Here is a 21568-nt window from a genome sequence, read left to right as displayed (position 1 = left end):
TTGACACCAAGATGGTTTATTTGCCTTGACAACAGCGAGTGTCCACATTTGGTGATCAAAACATCGGTAGATTTGTTATTCTTGGATATGAAAAAGAAAAAAGGACCACTGCGATTGTATTAGATAATACAGGGCTCCCTTATACGGTCGTTTAATTGGAGTTTCTCGGATACTGAGAAAGAAAACTGCATATTAATTTGATACAGAATCAAAGCCTTCAGGTTCTCATTACGTGGCACGTCCAAACAATTCGCACTCGTTTTATAGCGGGGACAAAGGTATTCAAATAGACTCACCCAAAAAGGTTTGTTTGTGGAAACGGAAAGTTCCTACAAGTAGAAGGCACTGAGAGAGAGAAAATACCCTATGGTTTACATTTTACTATTCGCCAGTCGTTTCTTTCCCTACATCCTTTGGTGACGAACTTTAAAACGGATGCTGAAAATCAATTATTCCATCGAGATTGGGTACTCTCAGCGCATCCTCTAAATCAAAGCTGTTTCACGATAAATGTACCCTGAATACCCTGAACTGTTTGAGGTTTGTTAAAAAAAACCCTCCCGTTGCTCCCATTGGCTGATTGTTCTGAACCCGCTTCTACTTTTTCCCTCATTGGTTTAGAGCCTTTTCACTCTTGCGCAAGCTGGGTTCCACGTGTGCATTCTGTACCTCGACTGCCAAAACCTCGAAGTCCCGCCCATAGGACCCGCCCATAGGTCCCAACCCGGCGAGACTTAAAACCGCTACTTTCCACTCCACTCAAAGCGATGTCGAGAGAGAAAGGACGCGCGTCTGAGCACGTAGGCCGTAAACAAGATACTCACGCACAGTTGATTGTAGTGCATAAGGGCCAAAAATTAATCAAAGTCCCTTTTAGTAATGCCCTCCCAGTTGACCTACAGGACCATCTGAGATTCACCATTTATAACCTCATAGAGATAACCATTCCTTAAGTATGTGTCATAATCCCAATGTTTATTTGATCATATATAGCTTGAATAAAACATTTGTCTCAGTGGTTTGCATAAAGCTCTTTACTTATTTCCACCCTTTCCTGTATGTGCTGTGGATCCTGATCTGCAATCATTAATTGCATTTATTACATTTAGATATAAAGACAGAGACTGACCAAATGCAACCAAAAGCCAGTCCAGTTTATCCTCGAATTCAACTTTTAATAGTTTACGTCGACGTTTAATGAATTAAACAACTCTCTCACTCCCTTGTTTACCCACTCTCACTCCATTCTTCACTCACTCCCTTATTCACTCTGTAACTCACTATGCTATTCACTCAATCACTCCCATATTCACCCCCTCTCTCACTTCCTTATTTCTTCTCTCTCTAATACCTAATTCACTCACTTCCTTCTTCACTCCCCACCTAGCCACTCCCTCATTAACTCAGTGCTTCACCTGTTTGAGGAACGCAAAACAACAACCGCAAACATAAACACAGTGAATTCAGTCTGTCTTTTCAGTGGGCCCTAGATGTTCTACTTGTTAAAGATCATCATCAGTTCTGTTCTGTTATAAGTCCAAACAACAAACCACAAGCATCAGGAATATAATTTTAAGTTAACTTGCCATTGCAGTTAAACATTAATTCTTCACCCAAAGGAAATTAGGATCCAAAAGGAATAGAAATGTGATTCTTGCAATGATTCGTAAAGTTTTGTCGTTCATTGAAAAATGTCAGAATTGATTCCCCTACAGAATAATTAGTCTATCAGACCAAATGTTTAAATTCCTTTACATTTCTTTATTAGCTTATTGGTTGATTTGAATGATACACAGAACACTATAAACCAAAATATATTGTATCATTAACATATCGTTTTTAATGCTGAGACTGAGCAAAAAGGACAACAACATACCTGCAACTCAATCGAAGTACGACATCCCGCTGTATGTATTGACATATATTGAGTAATATTAGGACAACATGGTAACCTACTAGTGAATAACCTACTATTCACTGTATTTATGGTTTCCTACTAGCTATTGTTATATATACCTATATATTGCTAATAAAACAAACCAAAAAATCAAATACCAAATTAAAGCAGAGATGTCACTTGCAGTATTTTCCTCATTTTATTTGTCTCTTGTCATTGAGAGAATTTCTATAATTCTATGGCCATTTCATTAGTCACATTTACTGTGGCAAAAAAATGTTGTTGGCTCTGTCCAGGTGTGGCAGTTTCCAATAACTCGACAAGTTCCAAAGGAATCTCCATATTTGGGCATTGCCCAAATATTTCTTCCACTGCGCTGTGACGTTCCAGCGATCTCTAGCGCTGTCGGACGTCATCGATGTGTGATGTCATCGGCGTGACCGGTCAGCGGTGTCTTCGCAGTGAGAACTGCCGGTGGGGCATGAGACAGTCCGTCTCCTTGGATGCCCTCCGGCACTCCTCTTTCGCGCTCCTCCAAGCGTCGCATTCCGCCGCTGCGCTGCTGCTGCTGCGCAAGCGCCCGTGCCGCGATGCCTTTCCCAAGCAACAACCGCACGACACATTAGCGCCCTTTGTCTGACCTTTGACCTTCTTCAAACCATGCTTTTAAATCAGTGACGTCATGCTTTCAGACCGGCGACATCATGCCTGGAGACCAATGACATTAGGATTTCAGGACAACGGCGTTACGATGTCAGAACAGTGACGTCATGCTCTCTGCGACATCATGCTTTCAGACCAGTGACGTCATGCTTTCTGTCCAGTGTCATCATGCTTTCCGACCCACGCCATCATGCAGTTCCAGAGACGTACGATGCCACGATTGTCATGCACCAGGTCTACCCCATGGATAAAAGCAAACAGACTGGAACGGCCTGTCTGCATGGCTTCCACCATTTTGAAAGAGACTGGCCGGCAGGTTGAGATGGTATCTCAACCGGGAATGGGTGTGTTTCATAATGGTTTTTAGAAGCGTAGCGATCCTCGGGGGGGCCAGATGGTGGTTGAACCAGGGTATTTGGCTGAGGCAGAGCATAGAAGTGGGGAGGAGGTGAAGCATGCGTGAGAGTAGTTGGAGATGTTTTACCTCCCTGTGGAAGCGATGCTTGCAGTGGACCTCCAGTACCCCAGCTCTGCCACTACGAAGCTCCTCCGCACAGATCAGACACACGCTGTCCGACTCGTTCTGTAAAACCCACAAACAGCCATTCACGTTGTCATACCAAACACTTGCATAATGTTTAGAATATCTAACCACCGCTGGAGTGTGTCCATTTTTCCCTCAAGACACAAAAGAATGAAAACCAAACACATTTCTACAGTGAGTTCCACACGATGAATTTATTCGATTTTATTAATTTTTTGGGTGAACCATGAAGCAGTCCTCATACGAGGACTGATTGAACTACACTACGACTAAACGGTGAGCAAACCCTGGTCACACCCCTGAAACTCATCTGCTGTGAGCTTGCTGTATGTACATCTCCCTTCGTGTTCATATGACATGAATGAATTTGTCAAATGTAGTCATTTAGCTGAGGCCTCTATCCAACAGGGTCTTGATCAGGATGCCTACAGCAGGTAGACTGTTGACCTTTGGGATCGAACCCAAAACTTTTCAGCTGGGAGACAAATACCCTAACAATAGACTTTCTTGTGGAACTGAAGAACTCTAATAACCCAGTGCTTCGTGGTATTACTGACGTCAAATTCATACAAATTCTTCAAATCCACATTTCCTCTCCCTGATCCTCACCAGGGAGACTTGGGTCTTCTTCCCCAGAGAGAATCTCTTATCGAAGGACTCTGTGAGCTCCGGGATGGTGGGTATGGTGGGGATTCGGCTCTCAGGGATGACCACGTGGGCGCGGCTGATTTCGTCGGACGAGGCGCGTCGGGCCCTGGTGGGGGGCCGGGCCCCGTCGCGGTTCTCCCCGCCCGGTCGGCTGCTGTGGACAGAGGCTGAGGCCCCTAAGGCACCGGCGTGGAGCCTAGAGAGCCTCACGGCGTCTAGCTGGGACTGAGAGGAAGAAGAAGCAGAAGAAGAAGAAGAAGAAGAATTAGAATTTGTGTGTTAGTCGGCATATTTTCGTTCAAAGGCTATCGTCGCTATTCGACCAGGTTCGGTGTTCATTGGCTATTACAAGTCATTTAAAAAACGACTCATTAGTGACATCCCAAGTTGCCGTTTCCAGTATAACCAGTGGACTTTACTAACTGGATGACTGAACAGGTTTTCCATGGCAAACGTCAATCTAAAGATATTGACATACATTTGGAATTCCTCTTTATTCTGGGACCCTCCACAAGGGGGCACCAAGCTGTTATGTTGTTGATTAGTACAGTAAAGTTGGTCCATAATATATTATATCAATATTAAATTGATTACATCAGGCAAGTGTGAACTTAGGAAAGCGTGTCAGTATAGACCAGGGTTACACTTGAAAGGCATGCATCAACTATTACAAAGGGGATGGATTATAAAACCACATTTTATCTATTTAATCATAAATAAAGATCCTGTGATCTTTATTAAATTAATCATTTTCTCATTGATAGTTTTACAGTGAGCAAGTTGACTTCCATAAGAGCTTTTTTTAACCAACAAGACTAAACAGCATGTCGGTTTGATGGTTTTAAAACCATGGGTTCAATCTCTGTTTAGACAAACAGTAACAACACTAAACTCCCTTGTCTAGCAGTATACATGCTGGCTATGTAGTGAAGTATTTTGAGGATCACCAAATGTCCTGTTAGAGGAATGGTGTGTAGTTTTGTGGTATGGATGTTTGTTTGCTTGTTTTTCGACATACAGTACATGACCTTGGCAGGGGTCACACATCCACATGCCAAATCGATGTGCCACATGGGGGTCAACCACTGCTAAAAAGAGCCTGATATTATCGAAACGTTTGAAAGTCATTCATTAAGGCAGATACATTTCCACGTCCTTATAAGGGTTATAATGTTATAATAATGTTATAATGACTAATCCCATAACTTCAATGGTAAGTCCTTAAACTGTTCTTTAAGTGGTCAAATGATGTACTTAAAAAAAACGAAAAAAAACATAGCAGTTAATTTAATTAGTGTTAGTAAATGATCTATTTAGTCATTTAGGAAGTAAGCCTGTAAGCCCGTTTTAGATAGTTACTCAGTCAGTAAAGTAAATTAGTGAGTAAGCAATTCATGTAGTTGTCAATGATTGAGTTGTTTTTTTCCGTTACAGTACATTATCAGTTAGTTATTCAGTTAGTTAGTCAGTTGGTCAGATAGTTAAACTTGACAGTTAATAACAAAGTTATTGAGCGTGCCGTTACCACGCAGGGTAGAGAGGCCCGCCGGTCTGTCTGGGACCTGGAGGTCTTCCTGAAGCTCCTCTTGTTCTCCCTGGCGGCGTGGCCCTCCGATCCGTGGCCCCAGTAGCTGCTCATCCAGTTGGTGAAGTTCCCGTCGTCGTCGTCGTCATTGTCCATGGCGAAGGCAGGCAGCAGCCTCAGAGACATGGTCACTATGGACTGTTTGGAGCGCCCAAGCGATGGAGGTGTGAGTGTGTGTGTGTGTGTGTGTGTGTGGGAAGAAGCGTGTGTTGCTGATTCGGTTATGGATTGGACCCAGCGAGTCTGAGGCTCTGTAGTCTGAAGTCCACTGTAAAGACGACAGCGGGTAACTTGAGGGAATGAGTTCTCTTCTCCCTCGATAACCTCCTGCTCCCTCTCTCCCAGTGCATCTGAAAATACACTGCAGTGCCTTTGTTTTGATGTGTGCCTCAAATAAGTAAATCCCCGCCAATAATCTATTCAGCGAGTGATGTGTAAAAATGGACTGGGACAGAGAACACAAAGATAGAGTGGGCGGAGGGGTGATGCGAGGAGGAGGAGGAGGAGGAGGAGGAGGAGGAGTAGGAAGAGGAGCTTTTAATCTTTCCATTACTGCGCCGAGGGCCTGTTGGTGGCTGGCTTTTATTTTCCCATACTTTCCACTCACTGACTGCATCAAACCTGTCAATAATTATGTGCAGGCGTCCCTACAGTGACATCGAAGAGCCCGGGGCCTGTGAAAAAACGGGTCACTACAGTGACTCAACCATTCATCCCTGCTGCTCTTCACAATAAACGGCCCCTGCTCATACATTCTGTTGTTGTTGTTGTTGTTGTTGCTGCGGCTGTTGTAAAATAAACTGCCATTTTTTTCCATCTTATGTATCATGATGTAACAGGCTTTGTGTTTGTATTTCATCATTACATCTACGTAACCTTAAATGGCCTGCCATGCTTCGGTCTTGTATGTCATGATGCGTTTTGTAAAGAACAGAATGATTGGGTGTTTACAATCTAGCTAAAATAGGATAGTGTAGTGTTATCCGTGGTTTGACTCCCAGCTGATGGGTATTGGGTTTGATCCCCAAGTGTACCTTAGAGCAAAATGCCTCAACCCCTACCTGCTCCTCAAGGACATGGACATAAATCACTTTGGATGACCGCATCTGCCAAATGACTGCATGTTCCATGAGACAAAAGCCATACAATAATCTTATTAGAGTGTGTTGATGATAGATATGAATACCAACCCATGTAGGGAGGAGAATACATTTTAAGAAACAGTGGACCAGATCCTGTTTGTTTAAAAGCGGCTAAACAAATAGGATATTAAACTTGTAGCTTCATCAGCCAGAATCAAGTATGGAAATATCTGGAGCAGCACTCTCTGTGCAGTTCATCCTATTAAGTCTTAAAGACCAGAGGAAACACATGGAGGAGAACAATCTAACTGCTAACAGTGCTAACTACACACAGGCCAACAGCCTCAAACCAACTGCATGCTGTGAGGGAACAGCACTAACCACAGTCCATAACTGGAAATCAATAAATGAATACACAGGCCTACAATGGGCCTGTGAAAATAAAGCTGAATTCTGTGTTAACTTGCCCTTTCTAGCAAATGTTTAGAACGAAGATGGTCGCTTGCTGAATGAGGCTGGTTGGGATTTATTCAACTGAAAATAATGTTGGAATCTTAAAACTCTTAACATTTTAAACTCTCTGGTTTGAAAATATAAACTGTATATTTATATACTGTGGCAACAATGAGCAACATCTAATATGACATGATAATAAGAGATATAAAATAAACATAATATAATAAAACAACTCCTGGCTTAGCTCCACCTTCACACATAAATCACAATGTAAATATTGTTTTACATTTACAAATGTTGTGCCATTATAGTATGGAAACACCTTGATTTAACATAATTATTGAACCGTTATTTATTGCCCTGACAGACCACCACAACTTCCACTTATAAAGTAATAAAGTAGTTGCTCAAATAACTTCTCTCTCAAATGAATTTAGATTATGTTCTTGACCGAATAGTTTCTGTCAAGAACATGACATCTAGTGGCTAAATTCAGTATGACAAATTGTCAATATGTCTTTATTTCATAACATCATTTTAAAACAATATTCAGCTGCAAATAAATAAATGGAAAATAAACATCAAATACATTTTGTATCAGTTCGAAAACCGTTACATCTAGATCTAAATATAGCATCTTATTTTATGTACGCTAAACAGTATGCTTGGTTTGAAGGATGTATGTTTACTTGCATATAAATGCTAGTAAGCCTGTAAGTTGACTGTGTGTATAACGACAACGCTATACACACACACACGCGCATACATATTTTATCAAATTGCACATTTTCCTAATGTTTTCATAGTTCATAATACATCACATATTTGTATAGGTATATACGCGTTATAATATCAGGATAGAACTGGACCTGACGTGACCGCTAGTGGTCGCCAGTATCCCGTGAAGAGCAGCCCGACTTCGCCGTGACCTCGCAGAGCTCCAGAAGAAGAGCAGAGCTACACACGGAGCTGTCACGGTGGATCATGGCCGCATCCAAGCCGGTGGAACCACAGTCTGCAGCCGGCCTACCGCGCTGGCAATTGGCCTTACTAGTCGGGACCCCAATAGTGCTCGGAGTAGGGGCCGTTTACCTCTGGAACAGAAACCGATCGAAGAAGGACCGAAAGGGGAAGGGAAATGGTGAACGAAAGACTCCAGAAGGCAGCGCTAGCCCCGTACAGGGCCAAGACGGCCAAGCACGGGCCAACCGGGAGCTGGAGAACATGGTAAAGGAAGGGCTTTGCTTCAGGGGGAAACTTGCATGTCTATGTACTGTGACACTGTACGTATTAGTGTCTAATGTTGTGTATGCTTGTGCACGAATGACAATTTTTGGTGACTAAAACGTGGTTGCCGTTAACACGCGTCTCAAGGACGTGGAGCGTACCCGGGCTGGACTGACGACTCCTCGGCCAGCGTCAGACGCGCATGCGGTGATTTGCGGTCAGCTAGCCTCGTAAGCTAGCACCAAAGCTAAACTAGTCGATAGCTCGGTGGCTAGGTTACGAAGCTTCATTAGAAATTTAGATTTCCTGAAGTGCCTCGCACAACGACACACGCAGGAAATAAATTATATTGCGCACCGACAGTATGATACCACACAACGTGGTGGCACTGTCTGTATGGAAACGAGGTATGGTCAAGGCTGGTTGATAGTTGGATAACGCGGCTGGCTAGATATTGAGTCCAGTGTGCGGGGAGGGGGCGCGGTCGGGAGCGCTACCTGGGGGCACGTTGAAGTGTCGTCTAGAAGGGTCTATCTAAACTAATACTAAAATAATTGTAAACGTTTCATTTTATTTGTGCATTATGATACAGGTCGTATGGGTGGCTTAAGAGTATTAACCCTTCACAGACAGGGAACCAGTGGAACCAAAGTCAAATGACCGATACAATGTTAGCTTATTTTCACCCATATTATTTACTTTTTCAAAACATTATGGTAGAGAAAAACGTTATTTCACCTCCAAATCATCAAACGTGACTTCTACTTCTTTTCTCTCTATTACACTTTTATAACCTGCAAAAGAGCTGTTCTGATTGGTAAAACAGTAACCTTGGCTTATTGGATTAACAAACCTTGCCAATGGTGTAATTTGTAACTTGTTTGAGATAAGAATTCCAACTCTAACGAATGAATTTGGTCTTTCTTCACCTCTCCCTACAGTCAATATGTTATAGTTGGCTGGGCCCAATGTTTCTTGAGCAATCCCTACTTTCGGCTTGTCTACAAAAATATTCTTTGTCCATTAAAAATGTTTCTAGATCCGATAATATATCCCTTTTTTGGTCAGATCCGGACAGAAAAAAAGGTATGGTTGGAAAGAACATGAATGTGTTTTTCTGTATCCTCAGATAAGTAAGTACACTCTTCTCATCGCTTCCTCCTCTAGACTCCCCTGGACCGGGCCCAGGGAGCCAAGAACAAGGGCAACAAGTACTTCAAGGCGGGGAAGTATGACCTGGCCATCCACTGCTACACAGAGGCCATCTCCCTCTGCCCAACTGAGCAGAAAACGGACCTGTCCACCTTCTACCAGAACAGAGCGGCTGCCTACGAACAGCAGGTCAGACTCACACACTGTGGCCTCAAACCTACCAACATAAGCTGTGGATTGTGTGGTACTTGATCCTTTTTCTGCATCTGAAAATAATTTAACATAATCAGAAAACTAATATTACTAATATTAGAAATCCTGAAATAGAAAGAAGTCTTAATGTTCCTTGTTGTCCCATCCAGAACGGTTGCAGAGGCATTAATGGCTGATAGCAAGCCAAGGCTAGACATGTGTTGTGGCTAATTGTAACCTTTGTGTTATTTAGACTCACTCTCAGTCTGGGTTTTTAACCCACACAAGGCACAACCAATGCTAGTCTCCAGTTTTTAAGAAGCCTAAGACCTTAGCTTTGGCTTAGCGAAGGTGTAAGCTAAGGTCTATGGCTAAGCTATGGCCTAGAGTTACATGAAACCAAGCACAATCTTTTTTTAATTATTGTTTAGGCTTTATTCGATTTCAGTTGAGTTTAAATATGTGTATGATTTCATACAAATCATGTGTGAATGATTTTCGAGGAAGCGTGTGTATTTCAGATTAAACATGCGTGTATGATTTCAGATGAACCATGCGTGTATGATTGTATGATTTCAGATGAAGTGGACGGAGGTGGTGCAGGACTGCTGCCAGGCGGTGGAGATGAACCCCCGCTACGTCAAGGCTCTGTTCAGACGCGCCAAGGCCCTGGAGAGACTAGACAACAAGAAGGAGTGTCTGGAGGGTGAGTGTTTAAGCCATCCTGTGAAAGATCAAATTAACCAAACCGGCATATAGATTTTTGCTTTGGGCAAAATGCTGAATAAAAATGCTTATTGTGGCCTTTACACGATCCACTCGGTCTCTGCTGTGATCCCTGAACGGCCCCACCACCCACAGATTCACCACTGGTTTAGGGGATTCGAAATCCACTCAGGCTAAGATAATGCTAATTGATCCCGGACTGAAATCTCCCAGGGATTGAGTGGATTGACTAGTTGTAGCCCTCGACATGATGATGATGATGATGATGATCATGGTGTGTTTGTTTTCGTTTCATCCAGACGTGACAGCTGTGTGCATCCTGGAGTCCTTCCAGAACCAACAGAGCATGCTGCTGGCCGACAAGGTGCTCAAGTCCCTGGGCAAGGAGAAGGCCAAGGACAAGTACAAGGTAGGGAGCCACACCGGCCAATCGGAGAGGGAGCGAGCGGCACCAATAACGTAGAGGAGACAGACAATCAAAGGAGGGAGACCTGAGAATTTAATATAGAGAGACATTAGCCCGACACAGAGGGATTGTTTTAAAATATATTTTGGTGGTCTTCCGCAGAACCGTGAGCCACTGATGCCGTCGCCGCAGTTCATCAAGTCCTACTTCAGCTCCTTCACGGATGACATAATCTCTCAGCCGCTGCAGAAGGGCGAGAAGAAGGACGAGGACAAGGACAAGGAGGGCGAGGCCGCAGAGGTCACCGCAAGGTCAGAGAGCATGGCTCGGTGGCCGTGGGGACAACGTCTTGCCTTGCGTTTCTGTGCAGTTTGTAATAGGGATGGGTCAGAATATTCGATTATCCGTTCCCGAGGGTCAAAATCGATTTTTAACATTTGGACCGCTAAAATTGTTTCCCATTCAAATATAAAGTTTTTCACAAGCCATTGTTTCCCTGGAAACGCTTGAGGGTTTGACTAATACCTGGAACAATCATTACTTTTTCCGCAAGGTTCTTATGCAACGGAAACGTTGTTCACTCTTCCAGTATATAGGACGGACCTTAGCTACGGCTTTGCAACAGGAGGTATTCTAGTCCACTCAGCTATGAGCCAGAGAGCTAACATTATGCATACATCGAATAATCGATTCGTTCATATCACCCACTGATTATTCGACCATGAAAAATTTGAGTTAGTCACATCCCTAGTTTGTAATGGCGGCTGGCATAAGTGGTGCGAGTGTACAGTTTTCTGGCTGCTTCACCGTAGGATGTTGTTGTGCATTTGCAATGATGTTAAGCTAGTCTGAGTGTTGTGTTGCAATGCTCTTTTCAGTATTCACGTCGTATTCCAGTATTGTCAATGACATGACTATTATTCCATTCTATCATTTATTTGTAGCGATTGAATAAGCACTAGGGCTGTAACGATACACCAACTCACGATTCGGTTTGTATCACGATTTTTGACCCACGGTTCGATACATCCCATGATTTTTTTAAATTTAAAAAGCATTTTATTTCAACAACACTTGTATAACAATTGACTTAATGTAACATTTAATAACAAATATAATTTGGACCACTGAACAGATTTGAACAGAAAGAATACTATTAAAGTGTAGCTAAATTAATAATTAAATAACCAAAGATTGCAGTTGGAGGATGCTTGCAGGTAGGCAAAAACCCTCAACTAGTTTGGTGGTTTAGTCAAATATCCTATTGGCGCTTCTTATTAGGCTATGTAGCTTAAATAATGACATAATCAGGCCGTATAGAATGCAACATGTTTAATAGCCTAACTTTCAATAGATGGGAAAAAACTTGAACGTAACATGAACATCGCAATAACGAGGCATAGTGTTACGAGTAGCGTATGTTTGAGCGAGAATGGCAGTGTGCGTATGTATGTGTGTGTGTGAGTGACGTCAGCGAGTGAGTGGATGAGCGAGGAGAGCGAGCGGTAGCGCGTGTGTCTAGTGAGGAAGGGAACAAGTTTGTTCGAATAAAGTACCCATCCGGTCAATAATCGGTGGCCGCTTCATTCCGACCTATAAGCAGACCAACTGCCGGTCAAATCACACAAAACAGTAGAGACAGGGAACATACGGGCAATTTTTTTCGCGCTTGGCCCACTCTTGATAAATGTTGTTCATAACGCATATGAGGACTTCGACGGCTGTGCAGAAATGCAATCCTCCGTAGCCATGGATAGCTTTCATCACAGAGAGGGCATCTCGTCGCATACTTACGGCATCGATAAGAGGGGGCGGTGTCAGCAGACTATTATTTAGACAAATTATAAGCAAATTTCAATCTGACAATTTGAGAGTTAGAAAGGCCTTATCGCGCTTCTGCCTTCTCACACCGCGAGACAGGTTCGTGGCTTTGAGTGTCGCGATTTCGGTTTCGATACGCGTATCGTTACAGCCCTAATAAGCACAATACTTTTTTATCATGGGAAAGCTCAATTCAAACCTGTCAGCTAGAGCTAGGTGGGCCAAAATGAATATTAATAGCTTAATAGACATTAGTTGCTGTTAAAAAACGTGTACTGTTGATACAGCAGAAAGCCATAAGTTTGCATTCATTTCATACACGTACCTGTACTGTTTGGATGTAATACTTCACTGAGCTGAAGGAATAATTCATTCCAGTTTGCGTGGGCTTGCCAGCTGGAGTAATCACAAACTCCTCGATTATATTTTTTGATGTGTCTCTTAAATCAGTTCTTCATTCAGGAACCAAGGCAGTGGAGTATATATGGATGCATTGCGGCAGGGTGTTCTATTAGTAAACTTCAACACAACTGTCGTTCTATTAAAGCTCAACAACATTAGAAAATACTGGCATCTGACCTTTAGCCAAGCAGTTCCATTGTGTGACCCGTATAGCATCACAGTTGGCTTAGTTCACCAACGATTCCCATAACAAAAATGGGGCAGGACAGTGTAGCCGAAAAGTAATCGTTCCCCAACGCACGCAGTATGTCTGTGGGACTTCTTGAGGTAGATGCCCATGCCTACCTGCTCATTTATGACCTGCAACTCAATTCACTTCGTCAGTGAAGTCCCTTTGGATAAAAGTGTCTGATGACATGATGGTTTGATATGTATCGCTGGATGACTAGATGGGATAATCACTATACAACTAAAAACTCTTCTACCTTCACGACTACTGAAAATAACACACATTACCGTCCATCTTTGTTCTCTCTGCCCTTAGCTCTGGCTACCTGAAGGCCAAGCAGTACATGGAGGAGGAGAACTACGACAAGATCATCAGCGAATGCACCAAGGAGATCGACTCGGCAGGCCGCTACACCACGGAGGCACTGATCCTGAGGGCCACCTTCTACCTGCTGATCGGGAACGCCAACGCCGCCCAGCCCGACCTGGACCGCGTCATCAACACACAGGACGCCAACGTCAAGGTAACTCCAACCCTCGACCCCCCCCCTCTGAGGTCAGGTGGTGGTTTTACGATGCCAGAACAGAGTGGAGGATCATGGGAGATCTAGTGGCGATAGGGATTCCCTCTGTGTGGTTGTAAACGGAGAGCGTTGGTGGAGGACGACACAGACATGGGTACGGAATTATTATATTTTCCTAAGGAAATGATATATCTCCTGTTGCCTCCAGATATTTATGGCCATTGGATGTGAATGCTTGAAAGCATTTGGGGTGTGAATTGGCTATATTAAAACGACTGTGTTTAATGTATAAAGGTTATGTCCCATAACTTAAGGACCCATAGAACATCCTTGTCATCATGTCTCTTGTTGGTCAGCGGCTTGGGGATGATTCATGTGGTGTTCCTCCCTCCGTGCGTAGCTGCGGGCCAACGCGCTGATCAAGCGCGGCAGCATGTACATGCAGCAGCAGCAGCCCATGCTCTCCACGCAGGACTTCAACATGGCCGCCGAGATCGACAGTCACAACGCCGACGTCTACCACCACAGGGGACAGGTGAGGGTCATTGGTGTTTTGGGTGCTGGCTTGTCTGGTTGGTTTGTCACAGTAGCCTCCTTGTGGAGGAATATGAACTTCCACACTATGAATAGAATTACAATTGCCAAGAAATGTTATTTTCATCCTTGACATTTTAATTATATTAAAAGGTTCTAATGACCTTTTCTCTCATTAGTGCTTGGTGATTAATTCAGTAACTTTTTTGGGGATCAATGATTAGTAAAAAATTCAGACAGTTTAAAGTCAACCAAACATATTTCTAATTTGGTTTTAATCAAGTCTTGTGTTTTTAGAAGAGTACAGTGTTATCAACTGTTTTAAACTGAATATATGGTAGTGGAGCTTTTGCTTTTGGGTTCGTAGTTCCTCATAGTTGTTTGTGTTTCTTCTTGCCGGTAGCTGAAGATCCTGCTGGACCAGGTGGAGGAGGCGGTAGGAGACTTCGACGAGTGCATCCTCCTGCGACCAGACTCTGCTCTTGCCCAGGCCCAGAAGTGCTTCGCTCTCGTAAGTCAAAACCTCACACTTTTTCCAAAAAGATTGCAACTTACTTTCCCAATTGCTGTGACACAAAACAACAATCACAGTGCCTCAAACATTATTCAATATAACAGGATAACTTTCCAATGCTCTTTCCCCACACGCTCTTCTATGTAAGCTATGGTGTGGGTGTTCGGCTCTCAGCCAAAGGCTACTGGGTTCGATTCCAAATGGCCGCAGCCTAAACTGTAGCCATCCTTGTGCCTAGGGCTGGGCGATATGGGCCAAAATGAATATCTCGATATTTTTTTTACTATATCTCGATACACGATATATATCTCGATATATTTTGAATCTCCTCTAGAGCACATCATAAATGCTCGATTCAACCATGTCTGGCATAATGTTACGTCAGTAATAATTCTAATATTACTGAAACATAAGTCTGCATGTAGATGACATGAAACAACATATTGTTTAAACTCATCAGTGCTTTCTATTGGAACAATTTAGAACTTGCACATAAGAAAAGTAAAAACACAGCAAGTTAGATTTACCAACACAGCATTTATTCAAACCGTTAATTATTTATTAACAGTTTGAATAATAATTATTATATATACACTGCCAGACGAAGGATCCAGTGCTATTCTTTTTCGAAACCAAATCCTCAGTTTCCATCCTTTTTTCTCTCTCTGGCTGTTCTCACTCACCGGTCGGAGGTACACACACCTACAGCAGCGCGCCTTCCAGACTACGTCACACACGCACGTCCATGAGAATCTCGTGGACTCGCAATGGGCGGGGGGAGTGAGTGTGTTTAGAGAGCCACCGGAAATAGCGAGAGAAGGGAACGCTGTGCGTTAAACAAACCCCGAGAAGCCCAATCCCTATGAGAGCTCCCCACGCTACGGCCATCAGGAGGCGCACAGAGCTTTTGGCCGTGATATTATATAAACAATTTATTATATTATATATTATTATATATAGAGCTCCGGGAGTCGCAAACGGCAACAATCACTTTCTTCTCCGTGCTGCAGTTCACCCCGGACTGCACTGCACCGAGTTTGACGGTTGAACGCTGGTTGGCTGTTACGTTACACATGTCACTCAGTGGCCACGCTGTTGAACGCTGATTGGCAGATATGCGTCTCTACGTTCACTTTGTATGAGTTCTTGTCGCCCCGTCGCGTGAAAGCACAACGAGTATGCCGGCGGCGGCAAAAAGAAACATTGCGTGCCAATTTATATTCGATGTTCGCGATAGGGGCATTTTATACATCCCCTGGAGAACATCTCGCGATACATCGCATATATTCGATATATCGCCCAGCCCTACTTGTGCCTAAGGGACATGTATCTGACACTGAAAGCTGCTTTGGATAAAATAAACGTCTTAGCAAAGACTTTTATGGACTTCCAAGTCGCTTGACTAGATGGAAACGGATCAGTTTGTGTTGACCGACGCAGCATCGGCTTGTCTCTGATTGGCCGGCGTGTGTTGGTGTTGTGTTCTCAGTACCGGCAGCAGTACACAGGGAACAACCCCTACCAGATGCAGACCGCCATGGACTGCTTCGAGGACGTCATCCGGCGCTTCCCCAAGTGTGCCGAGGGTTACGCCCTCTATGCTCAGGTAATGCCGCGACGCCGTTCCACACTCAGCATACTGTATACTGTACTGTAGAACCTGGAGGATCACTGATGCCTGTCCACTCTCTCGGTCTCTCTCGGTCTCTCTCGGTCTCTCTCGGTCTCTCTCGGTCTCTCTCGGTCTCTCTCGGTCTCCGTCTCTGTCACTCTCTCTGTGTTTGTGTGTGTCCGTCTCTGAGGATATTACTTTTTAATTGAATGACGAATATACTCCCATACATTACGTTTAATTGAATTGGTGTCCTCTGTTTTCTCTGCAGGCCCTCACTGACCAGCAGCAGTTTGGAAAAGCAGATGAGATGTATGATAAGTGCATTGAGCTGGAGCCAGACAACGCCACGACATACGTCCACAAGGGGTGAGCAGATCACTTTCAGCTAATGCGCCGAAAAACAAAACGCATGAATAAGTTATTACAAAATCGATCTACAAAACTAAAAATCATCTAATTATTTACTGCTGAAAATGACAAATAATGCATGCAACAAAAATACATTGTTCATTAATTATTCATCAAAACTGCACATCTTCAGTTTATTGCTATCAACTGATATCATTCTGCTATTACGTGTAATTTAACCACTGTTGTGTCCTTGTCACCTCAGGCTGCTGCAGCTCCAGTGGAAACAGGATGTGGACCTTGGCCTGGAGCTCATCAGCAAGGCCATCGAGATCGACAACAAGTGTGACTTTGCCTACGAGACCATGGGGACCATTGAGGTCCAAAGGTCAGAACACGCCTCAATGCTCCCCTCTACTTCCTGCTTACCTCTCCAATTAAATGGCTTGTCCTGAGATCCTGATTTCATACCTATTAGGATTGGGAGAGAAGGTTCAGATGTATTTAAAGTGAAGGAATGTGTACTCCATGCAACTGTCCGTACTTCATTCTCCAGAGGTTAAATGAACAGAAAAAACACTTTGCCAAAAAGTGTATAACAAGGAGCTTGAAATATAAAAATCTTTCTGCCTAAAATGTATGATCTTTTTTTAAATGATATGCTGTTGACTACAATATACATTTAAGACTGAGAAGATTTGCATTGCACAATAGAAGGTATAGAAATAAGTAACGAGTAATACAAGTATTAAATATCTATATTTGAAGATATTCTTAATAGATGCTAAAAAGACCATGAACTTCATTCAATTAGTCGAGTAGATTTGACCCTGACTTGGAGCAGACTCTATCTTAAGGGACTTCAACTGAAGTGATTTGAGCCATGTCGAACTAACATGCATGTATGGTCCTCCTCCATCCTCAGGGGTAACCTGGACAAGGCAATAGACATGTTCAACAAGGCCATCAACCTGGCCAAGTCTGAGATGGAGATGGCCCACCTGTACTCCCTGTGTGACGCCGCCTACGCCCAGACCGAAGTCGCCAGGAAGTACGGTCTCAAGCCGCCCACGCTGTAACCGTGGTTACACACGTCCACCGTCAATCACAATCCTCCCGCAGCTGAGCCTGGTTTTTGTTTATGAATTCAAATGCGACCGTTGACGTTTTAGTGTGTTGACGATGGAAACAGTTCTGGGTTAGGAACCGCTTGTGTTTACATCCAATCTGAGAGGTTTTTGGTGCCGGTTGGTTCCCTTGTGACCCTGGGCTCCCCTGCCTGAGACCTGGTTTAGAGATTGTTTCAACCTAACCAGCCTTCAGCTGGGACTTAAATTAGACTTGCAGCACCCTGATGTCCATCTCTAAACCCAGGAATTATCTGTCATTCTGGGGAACTCTATTCTGTCATTCAAATGGTCTTTGTTCTGACATTCAGATTACCTCCCTTTCATTTAGATTATTTGTTCCGACATTCAGATTATATCTGTCCTGCCATTCTTATTGTCTCCATGCTGTCATTCACATTCTCTTTCTCGACATTCAGATTATCTCTATCCTGTCATTCATATAGTCTCTATCTTCTCGTACCGATGATCTCTATCCTGTCATGCAGTGTATATCCGTCACAAGGGCCTGTCCAGTGCTTATGATCTGCTTTCAATCCAAAAGTAGAATCCAAAACTAAATTGGAATCATGCTCCCTCAATTTGACAAGTATTATTCCTAAAATACTATGAAAGCATTGTCTAATTTAATTTGGCTTGCCGAATTGTTTAATTTCTCTAACCTTTGCTTTCTAATGTGTATGTTGTCCGGCTTCATCCTACGTTCAAACATGACGAAGCAGAGAATGCAAGTTAAAGACCTATAGTCCAATGTGTGATGGGAGTGATTTTTTGTTTTGTTATAGTAAATACTGGAATGAATCACTTGTTGGCAGTGCGCACGGTTTAGCCATGAGCTTCAACATGTTAATGGGTCCTTTAAGTGTTATGTTTTTTGTATTTTTACTTTGTTTTTTGGGGGATTGCCTAGTTTTGTTTTCTATGCCTTGTACAGCATGTGATGTGGATGCAATGCTTGCCCTGATGTTTTGAAACCTCAACATAAGGATTCTGGACTAGTCGTCATGGCAACTGGGTTTAGTTGGGCTCGTCTCCGTTCAATACCCGCAGTCAAACTGGGACATATTTTTTTTCCCAATCCCTACAGGATTCTGTAGCCAATTTAATATTTTGTTATTTAATTTTTTCTGATTATTCTGCAGACTGGTCTTTTAAGACGGCAAAGACACACATACACACAAACGAATATTAACAATACATTTTTACATCCTATGGTTTATTGCTGGTAGGCTTAATTCAGACCTGTTAATAACGATAAAGTCATATTGAACAAATTACAAAGTGTTAGACTTTCTGTTATGATTGTATCTAAGTAACTGATCAGTGCTTTGGTTTGTAATTATAGAATACCCAACAACAATCTGGCCAGCACTTATGGAAGATGATATTTGAAAGTTCTTCTGTCACCAACTAATTAAACCTACATTCCATTCTGAACACACGTTTAGCCGCTGTCAGTGAAAGAACCTTCAGAATATTAGAGGAACCATAGAGTAATCTTTAACATGGATGTGAGCCTTTGACAATTATGTGCATCTGCAGATTTCAGTAATTTTGACGATGTTCTGGGAAAACTTACACTATTCTTTGAGATGTACCACGACCAAAGTAAAAGAACATGAATCCTAATAAAGTTATAATTACTTGAAAACAAAATCAGTCATTTATTCTGTAGTTCTCTAGAATGGTATCATTTGCAGTGTATTAATTAAAAAGTATTTATATAAATAATTTACTTTCTTGATTTATATCAAGCTTTCAATTTATGAAACACTTGATGGCCTTGAAAAACTAACCATATATCCTATAATGAATCTAACAGGGGACTTAATCTTTGAACCAATTTACAACTCGGATAACTACAATAAATGTATTGCAAGGTTAACAATGGAACTGATAATAGTGCAAACGTTGCAAACTTGCACAACTGAAAGATAGTGACATGTCCAGAAATAAGAATAGTCAAAGAACCACTCGTTTTCTTCCCCTGATTAAACCAATTAGCCTCATCGTCTGCTATATCACGTGACACACTTTACGTCTCATCCGGGTCTGCTTGTCACGTGTGCTGTGACGTGGCGCGTCAACACAACAAAACGATGGCGGACGCCGTGGAGGAAGTTCTGCTCGCCACTTGGTGAGTCGATGCTTAGGCACAATGATAACAGAAATAACTTCAAATGATGTGTGTAGTCAGGTCGCACTCATGCCGTGTCCAACCTCAACGAATGTGTTCGTGTTCACCGTGAGGAGACGCTCTATGTTTATGTGTGTGTGGATACGAGTTGACGTGTCAGACATCACAACGCTAGCTAGCCACATAAGCTCATAATTGCTAATTATCTTGGATCATTTTCCTTCATTGTTTTGCAATAATACATCATAATAATAGTGTTTTTGGCCGTGGATGCAGTTTAGTTCCTGTCTCCATTGTGGGTTTGATCGGCATGGGATAAATGTGGTTATTATGTACCTTCAATACCGTATACTGGCTGTGTAACTTATTGTATCCTCCTAGTAAGATAGCATGTTACATTAAGTGTCAGTTTCACCTCTGAATAAAGTTACCCGCATGATGAGTTTAGTCACATCTATGACTTGTTATCCTCCTCATAAAACAGTGCCTTACATGATGGAACTCGTCCCATCTATGTTTTAACTTATCCTCCTAGTAAGACAGTGTGTTGCATGATGGAACTCGTCCCATCTATGTTTTAACTTATCCTCCTAGTATAACAGTGTGTTACATGGTGGGTTTATACCCGGTGTGTTGGCGCCTTCTGCTGTGTCTGTTTCTATTTTTTGTGCTATACAAATAGTTTTTTTTAACAATTACATGTCATTAATAATACACATTCATTATTTATCAGCAGTCAATATACTACTATCAGTAAGACCCGTTGTACATGGAGTCTCTCCATCTTCTAGATTTAGTCTTAGTCTGGGGAACCTGTACTTCTATCTACTACAGATTTTACATGTTGGATACTCTATCCGGACGAGTAACATTCCTGGAGAATTAAGTTTTCGTAGGATTTGTATTTAGTTTATATTTATGTATATGTTTTCATTCATATATATCTAATGGAATTGATAGCTAGTGTAACTTGAGTGAGCGATATAACGTTGCTTTTGTGTGATAGTGAATAGTTTCCTAGCGCATTGTATGTGTCTATAACTATAAAAATAATGGGTCTGCTCAAGCTTTGTATGGTTCTAAAACTGTTAGTAACAATGGTCTGGTAGCCACAGCTTTGTGATGTTCTAGAAGTGTTCGTAACATTGGTCTGGTTGCTCCAGCTTTGTGATATTCTAAAACTGTTACTAACAGTGGTCTGGTTGTCTAGCTTTGTGTTGTTCTAAAGCTGTTAGTAACGATTGTCTGGTTGCTCAAGCTTTGTGTTGTTCTAAAACTGTTAGTAACGATTGTCTGGTTGCTCCAGCTTTGTGTTGTTCTAAAACTGTTAGTAACAATTGTCTGGTGGCTCCAGCTGTGTTATGTTCTAAAACTGATTAACATTCTTTGCTCGGCTTCATGATGTCCTGCATTCCGGACCCCAAGTGGGATAACCAAGATGGGGTTGACTTTGTGTGGTGCTTTAGGGACCAGGATCTGGCCGAGGCCTTGGACTCTGGATCCGACATCGAGATGGAGAAGAACCTGATCGAGGAGGAGGGGATCCCGCCTCAACAACGAGCGAAGATGTGGAAGGTGAGAGGTCGTTGACAGCCTTGTGGAGGTCAAAGGCCAGCAGGGTGTCTGTGACATGACCATGTGGAGGAGGTAGATATCCTATGAAGAGAGGCGGCATGCTGAATAGCATTAATTACTTGAAGATGTTAAACAGCATTTAGGGCATGTCTTGCTAAACCAGTA

General features: G+C 42.7%; 3 protein-coding genes across 6 annotated transcripts in view; 2 read left to right on the top strand and 1 right to left on the bottom strand.

The window, feature by feature from the left end:
• Positions 1–1740: 1740 nt before the first annotated feature.
• On the bottom strand, positions 1741–5840 carry lnp1 (leukemia NUP98 fusion partner 1). Of its 3 annotated transcripts, XR_009528487.1 has the most exons (5): positions 5278–5838; positions 3714–3977; positions 3045–3143; positions 1998–2491; positions 1741–1967 (listed from the first exon to the last, which is right to left on the bottom strand). XR_009528487.1 is itself a non-coding variant. In XM_060067854.1 (4 exons), the coding sequence occupies exons 1-4, from the start codon at positions 5461–5463 to the stop codon at positions 2342–2344; spliced, it is 699 nt and encodes a 232-aa protein (XP_059923837.1). In that variant the 5' UTR covers positions 5464–5838; the 3' UTR covers positions 1996–2341. The 3 variants fall into 3 exon arrangements, 2 of the variants coding, with proteins under 2 accessions (XP_059923837.1, XP_059923836.1); XM_060067854.1 differs by lacking the exon at positions 1741–1967 and having other exon boundaries at positions 1996–2491; XM_060067853.1 differs by lacking the exons at positions 1741–1967; positions 1998–2491 and having other exon boundaries at positions 2500–3143; positions 5278–5840.
• A 1964-nt stretch (positions 5841–7804) lies between these two features.
• On the top strand, positions 7805–19347 carry tomm70a (translocase of outer mitochondrial membrane 70 homolog A (S. cerevisiae)). Its single transcript, XM_060066555.1, has 12 exons — positions 7805–8102; positions 9270–9443; positions 10026–10152; positions 10472–10581; positions 10741–10889; positions 13346–13553; positions 13954–14088; positions 14491–14598; positions 16091–16207; positions 16485–16582; positions 16830–16952; positions 17490–19347. Exons 1-12 carry the CDS (start codon positions 7860–7862, stop codon positions 17641–17643), a joined length of 1746 nt encoding a protein of 581 aa, XP_059922538.1. The 5' UTR covers positions 7805–7859; the 3' UTR covers positions 17644–19347.
• A 393-nt stretch (positions 19348–19740) lies between these two features.
• The window catches only part of tbc1d23 (TBC1 domain family, member 23), a 15934-nt gene continuing 14106 nt past the window's right edge, over positions 19741–21568 (top strand). For both annotated transcript variants that reach the window (XM_060066211.1, XM_060066210.1), the window contains exons 1-2: positions 19741–19828; positions 21295–21403. In XM_060066211.1, coding sequence (XP_059922194.1) covers positions 19791–19828; positions 21295–21403 — 147 coding nt within the window. In that variant the 5' untranslated portion in view covers positions 19741–19790. The remainder of the gene's footprint in view (positions 19829–21294; positions 21404–21568) is intronic.

Source organism: Gadus macrocephalus, chromosome 12 (genome assembly GCF_031168955.1).
Source record: "Gadus macrocephalus chromosome 12, ASM3116895v1".
Classification (NCBI taxonomy): Eukaryota; Metazoa; Chordata; class Actinopteri; order Gadiformes; family Gadidae; genus Gadus; species Gadus macrocephalus.
Note: the sequence above shows the minus strand (reverse complement) of the source record. Positions and strands in the feature narration are given on the sequence as shown.

Coding starts and splice junctions, on each gene's coding strand:
- lnp1 (XM_060067853.1), bottom strand. CDS start 5,463: ATGTCTCTGAGGCTGCTGCCTGCCTTCGCCATGGACAATGACGACGAC. Junction 3,978..5,277: donor GGGCCTCTCTACCCTGCGTG/GTAACGGCACGC, acceptor TCTTCCTCTCAG/TCCCAGCTAGACGCCGTGAG. Junction 3,144..3,713: donor AGAAGACCCAAGTCTCCCTG/GTGAGGATCAGG, acceptor TGGGTTTTACAG/AACGAGTCGGACAGCGTGTG.
- tomm70a (XM_060066555.1), top strand. CDS start 7,860: ATGGCCGCATCCAAGCCGGTGGAACCACAGTCTGCAGCCGGCCTACCG. Junction 10,153..10,471: donor CAAGAAGGAGTGTCTGGAGG/GTGAGTGTTTAA, acceptor CGTTTCATCCAG/ACGTGACAGCTGTGTGCATC. Junction 13,554..13,953: donor CACAGGACGCCAACGTCAAG/GTAACTCCAACC, acceptor CTCCGTGCGTAG/CTGCGGGCCAACGCGCTGAT.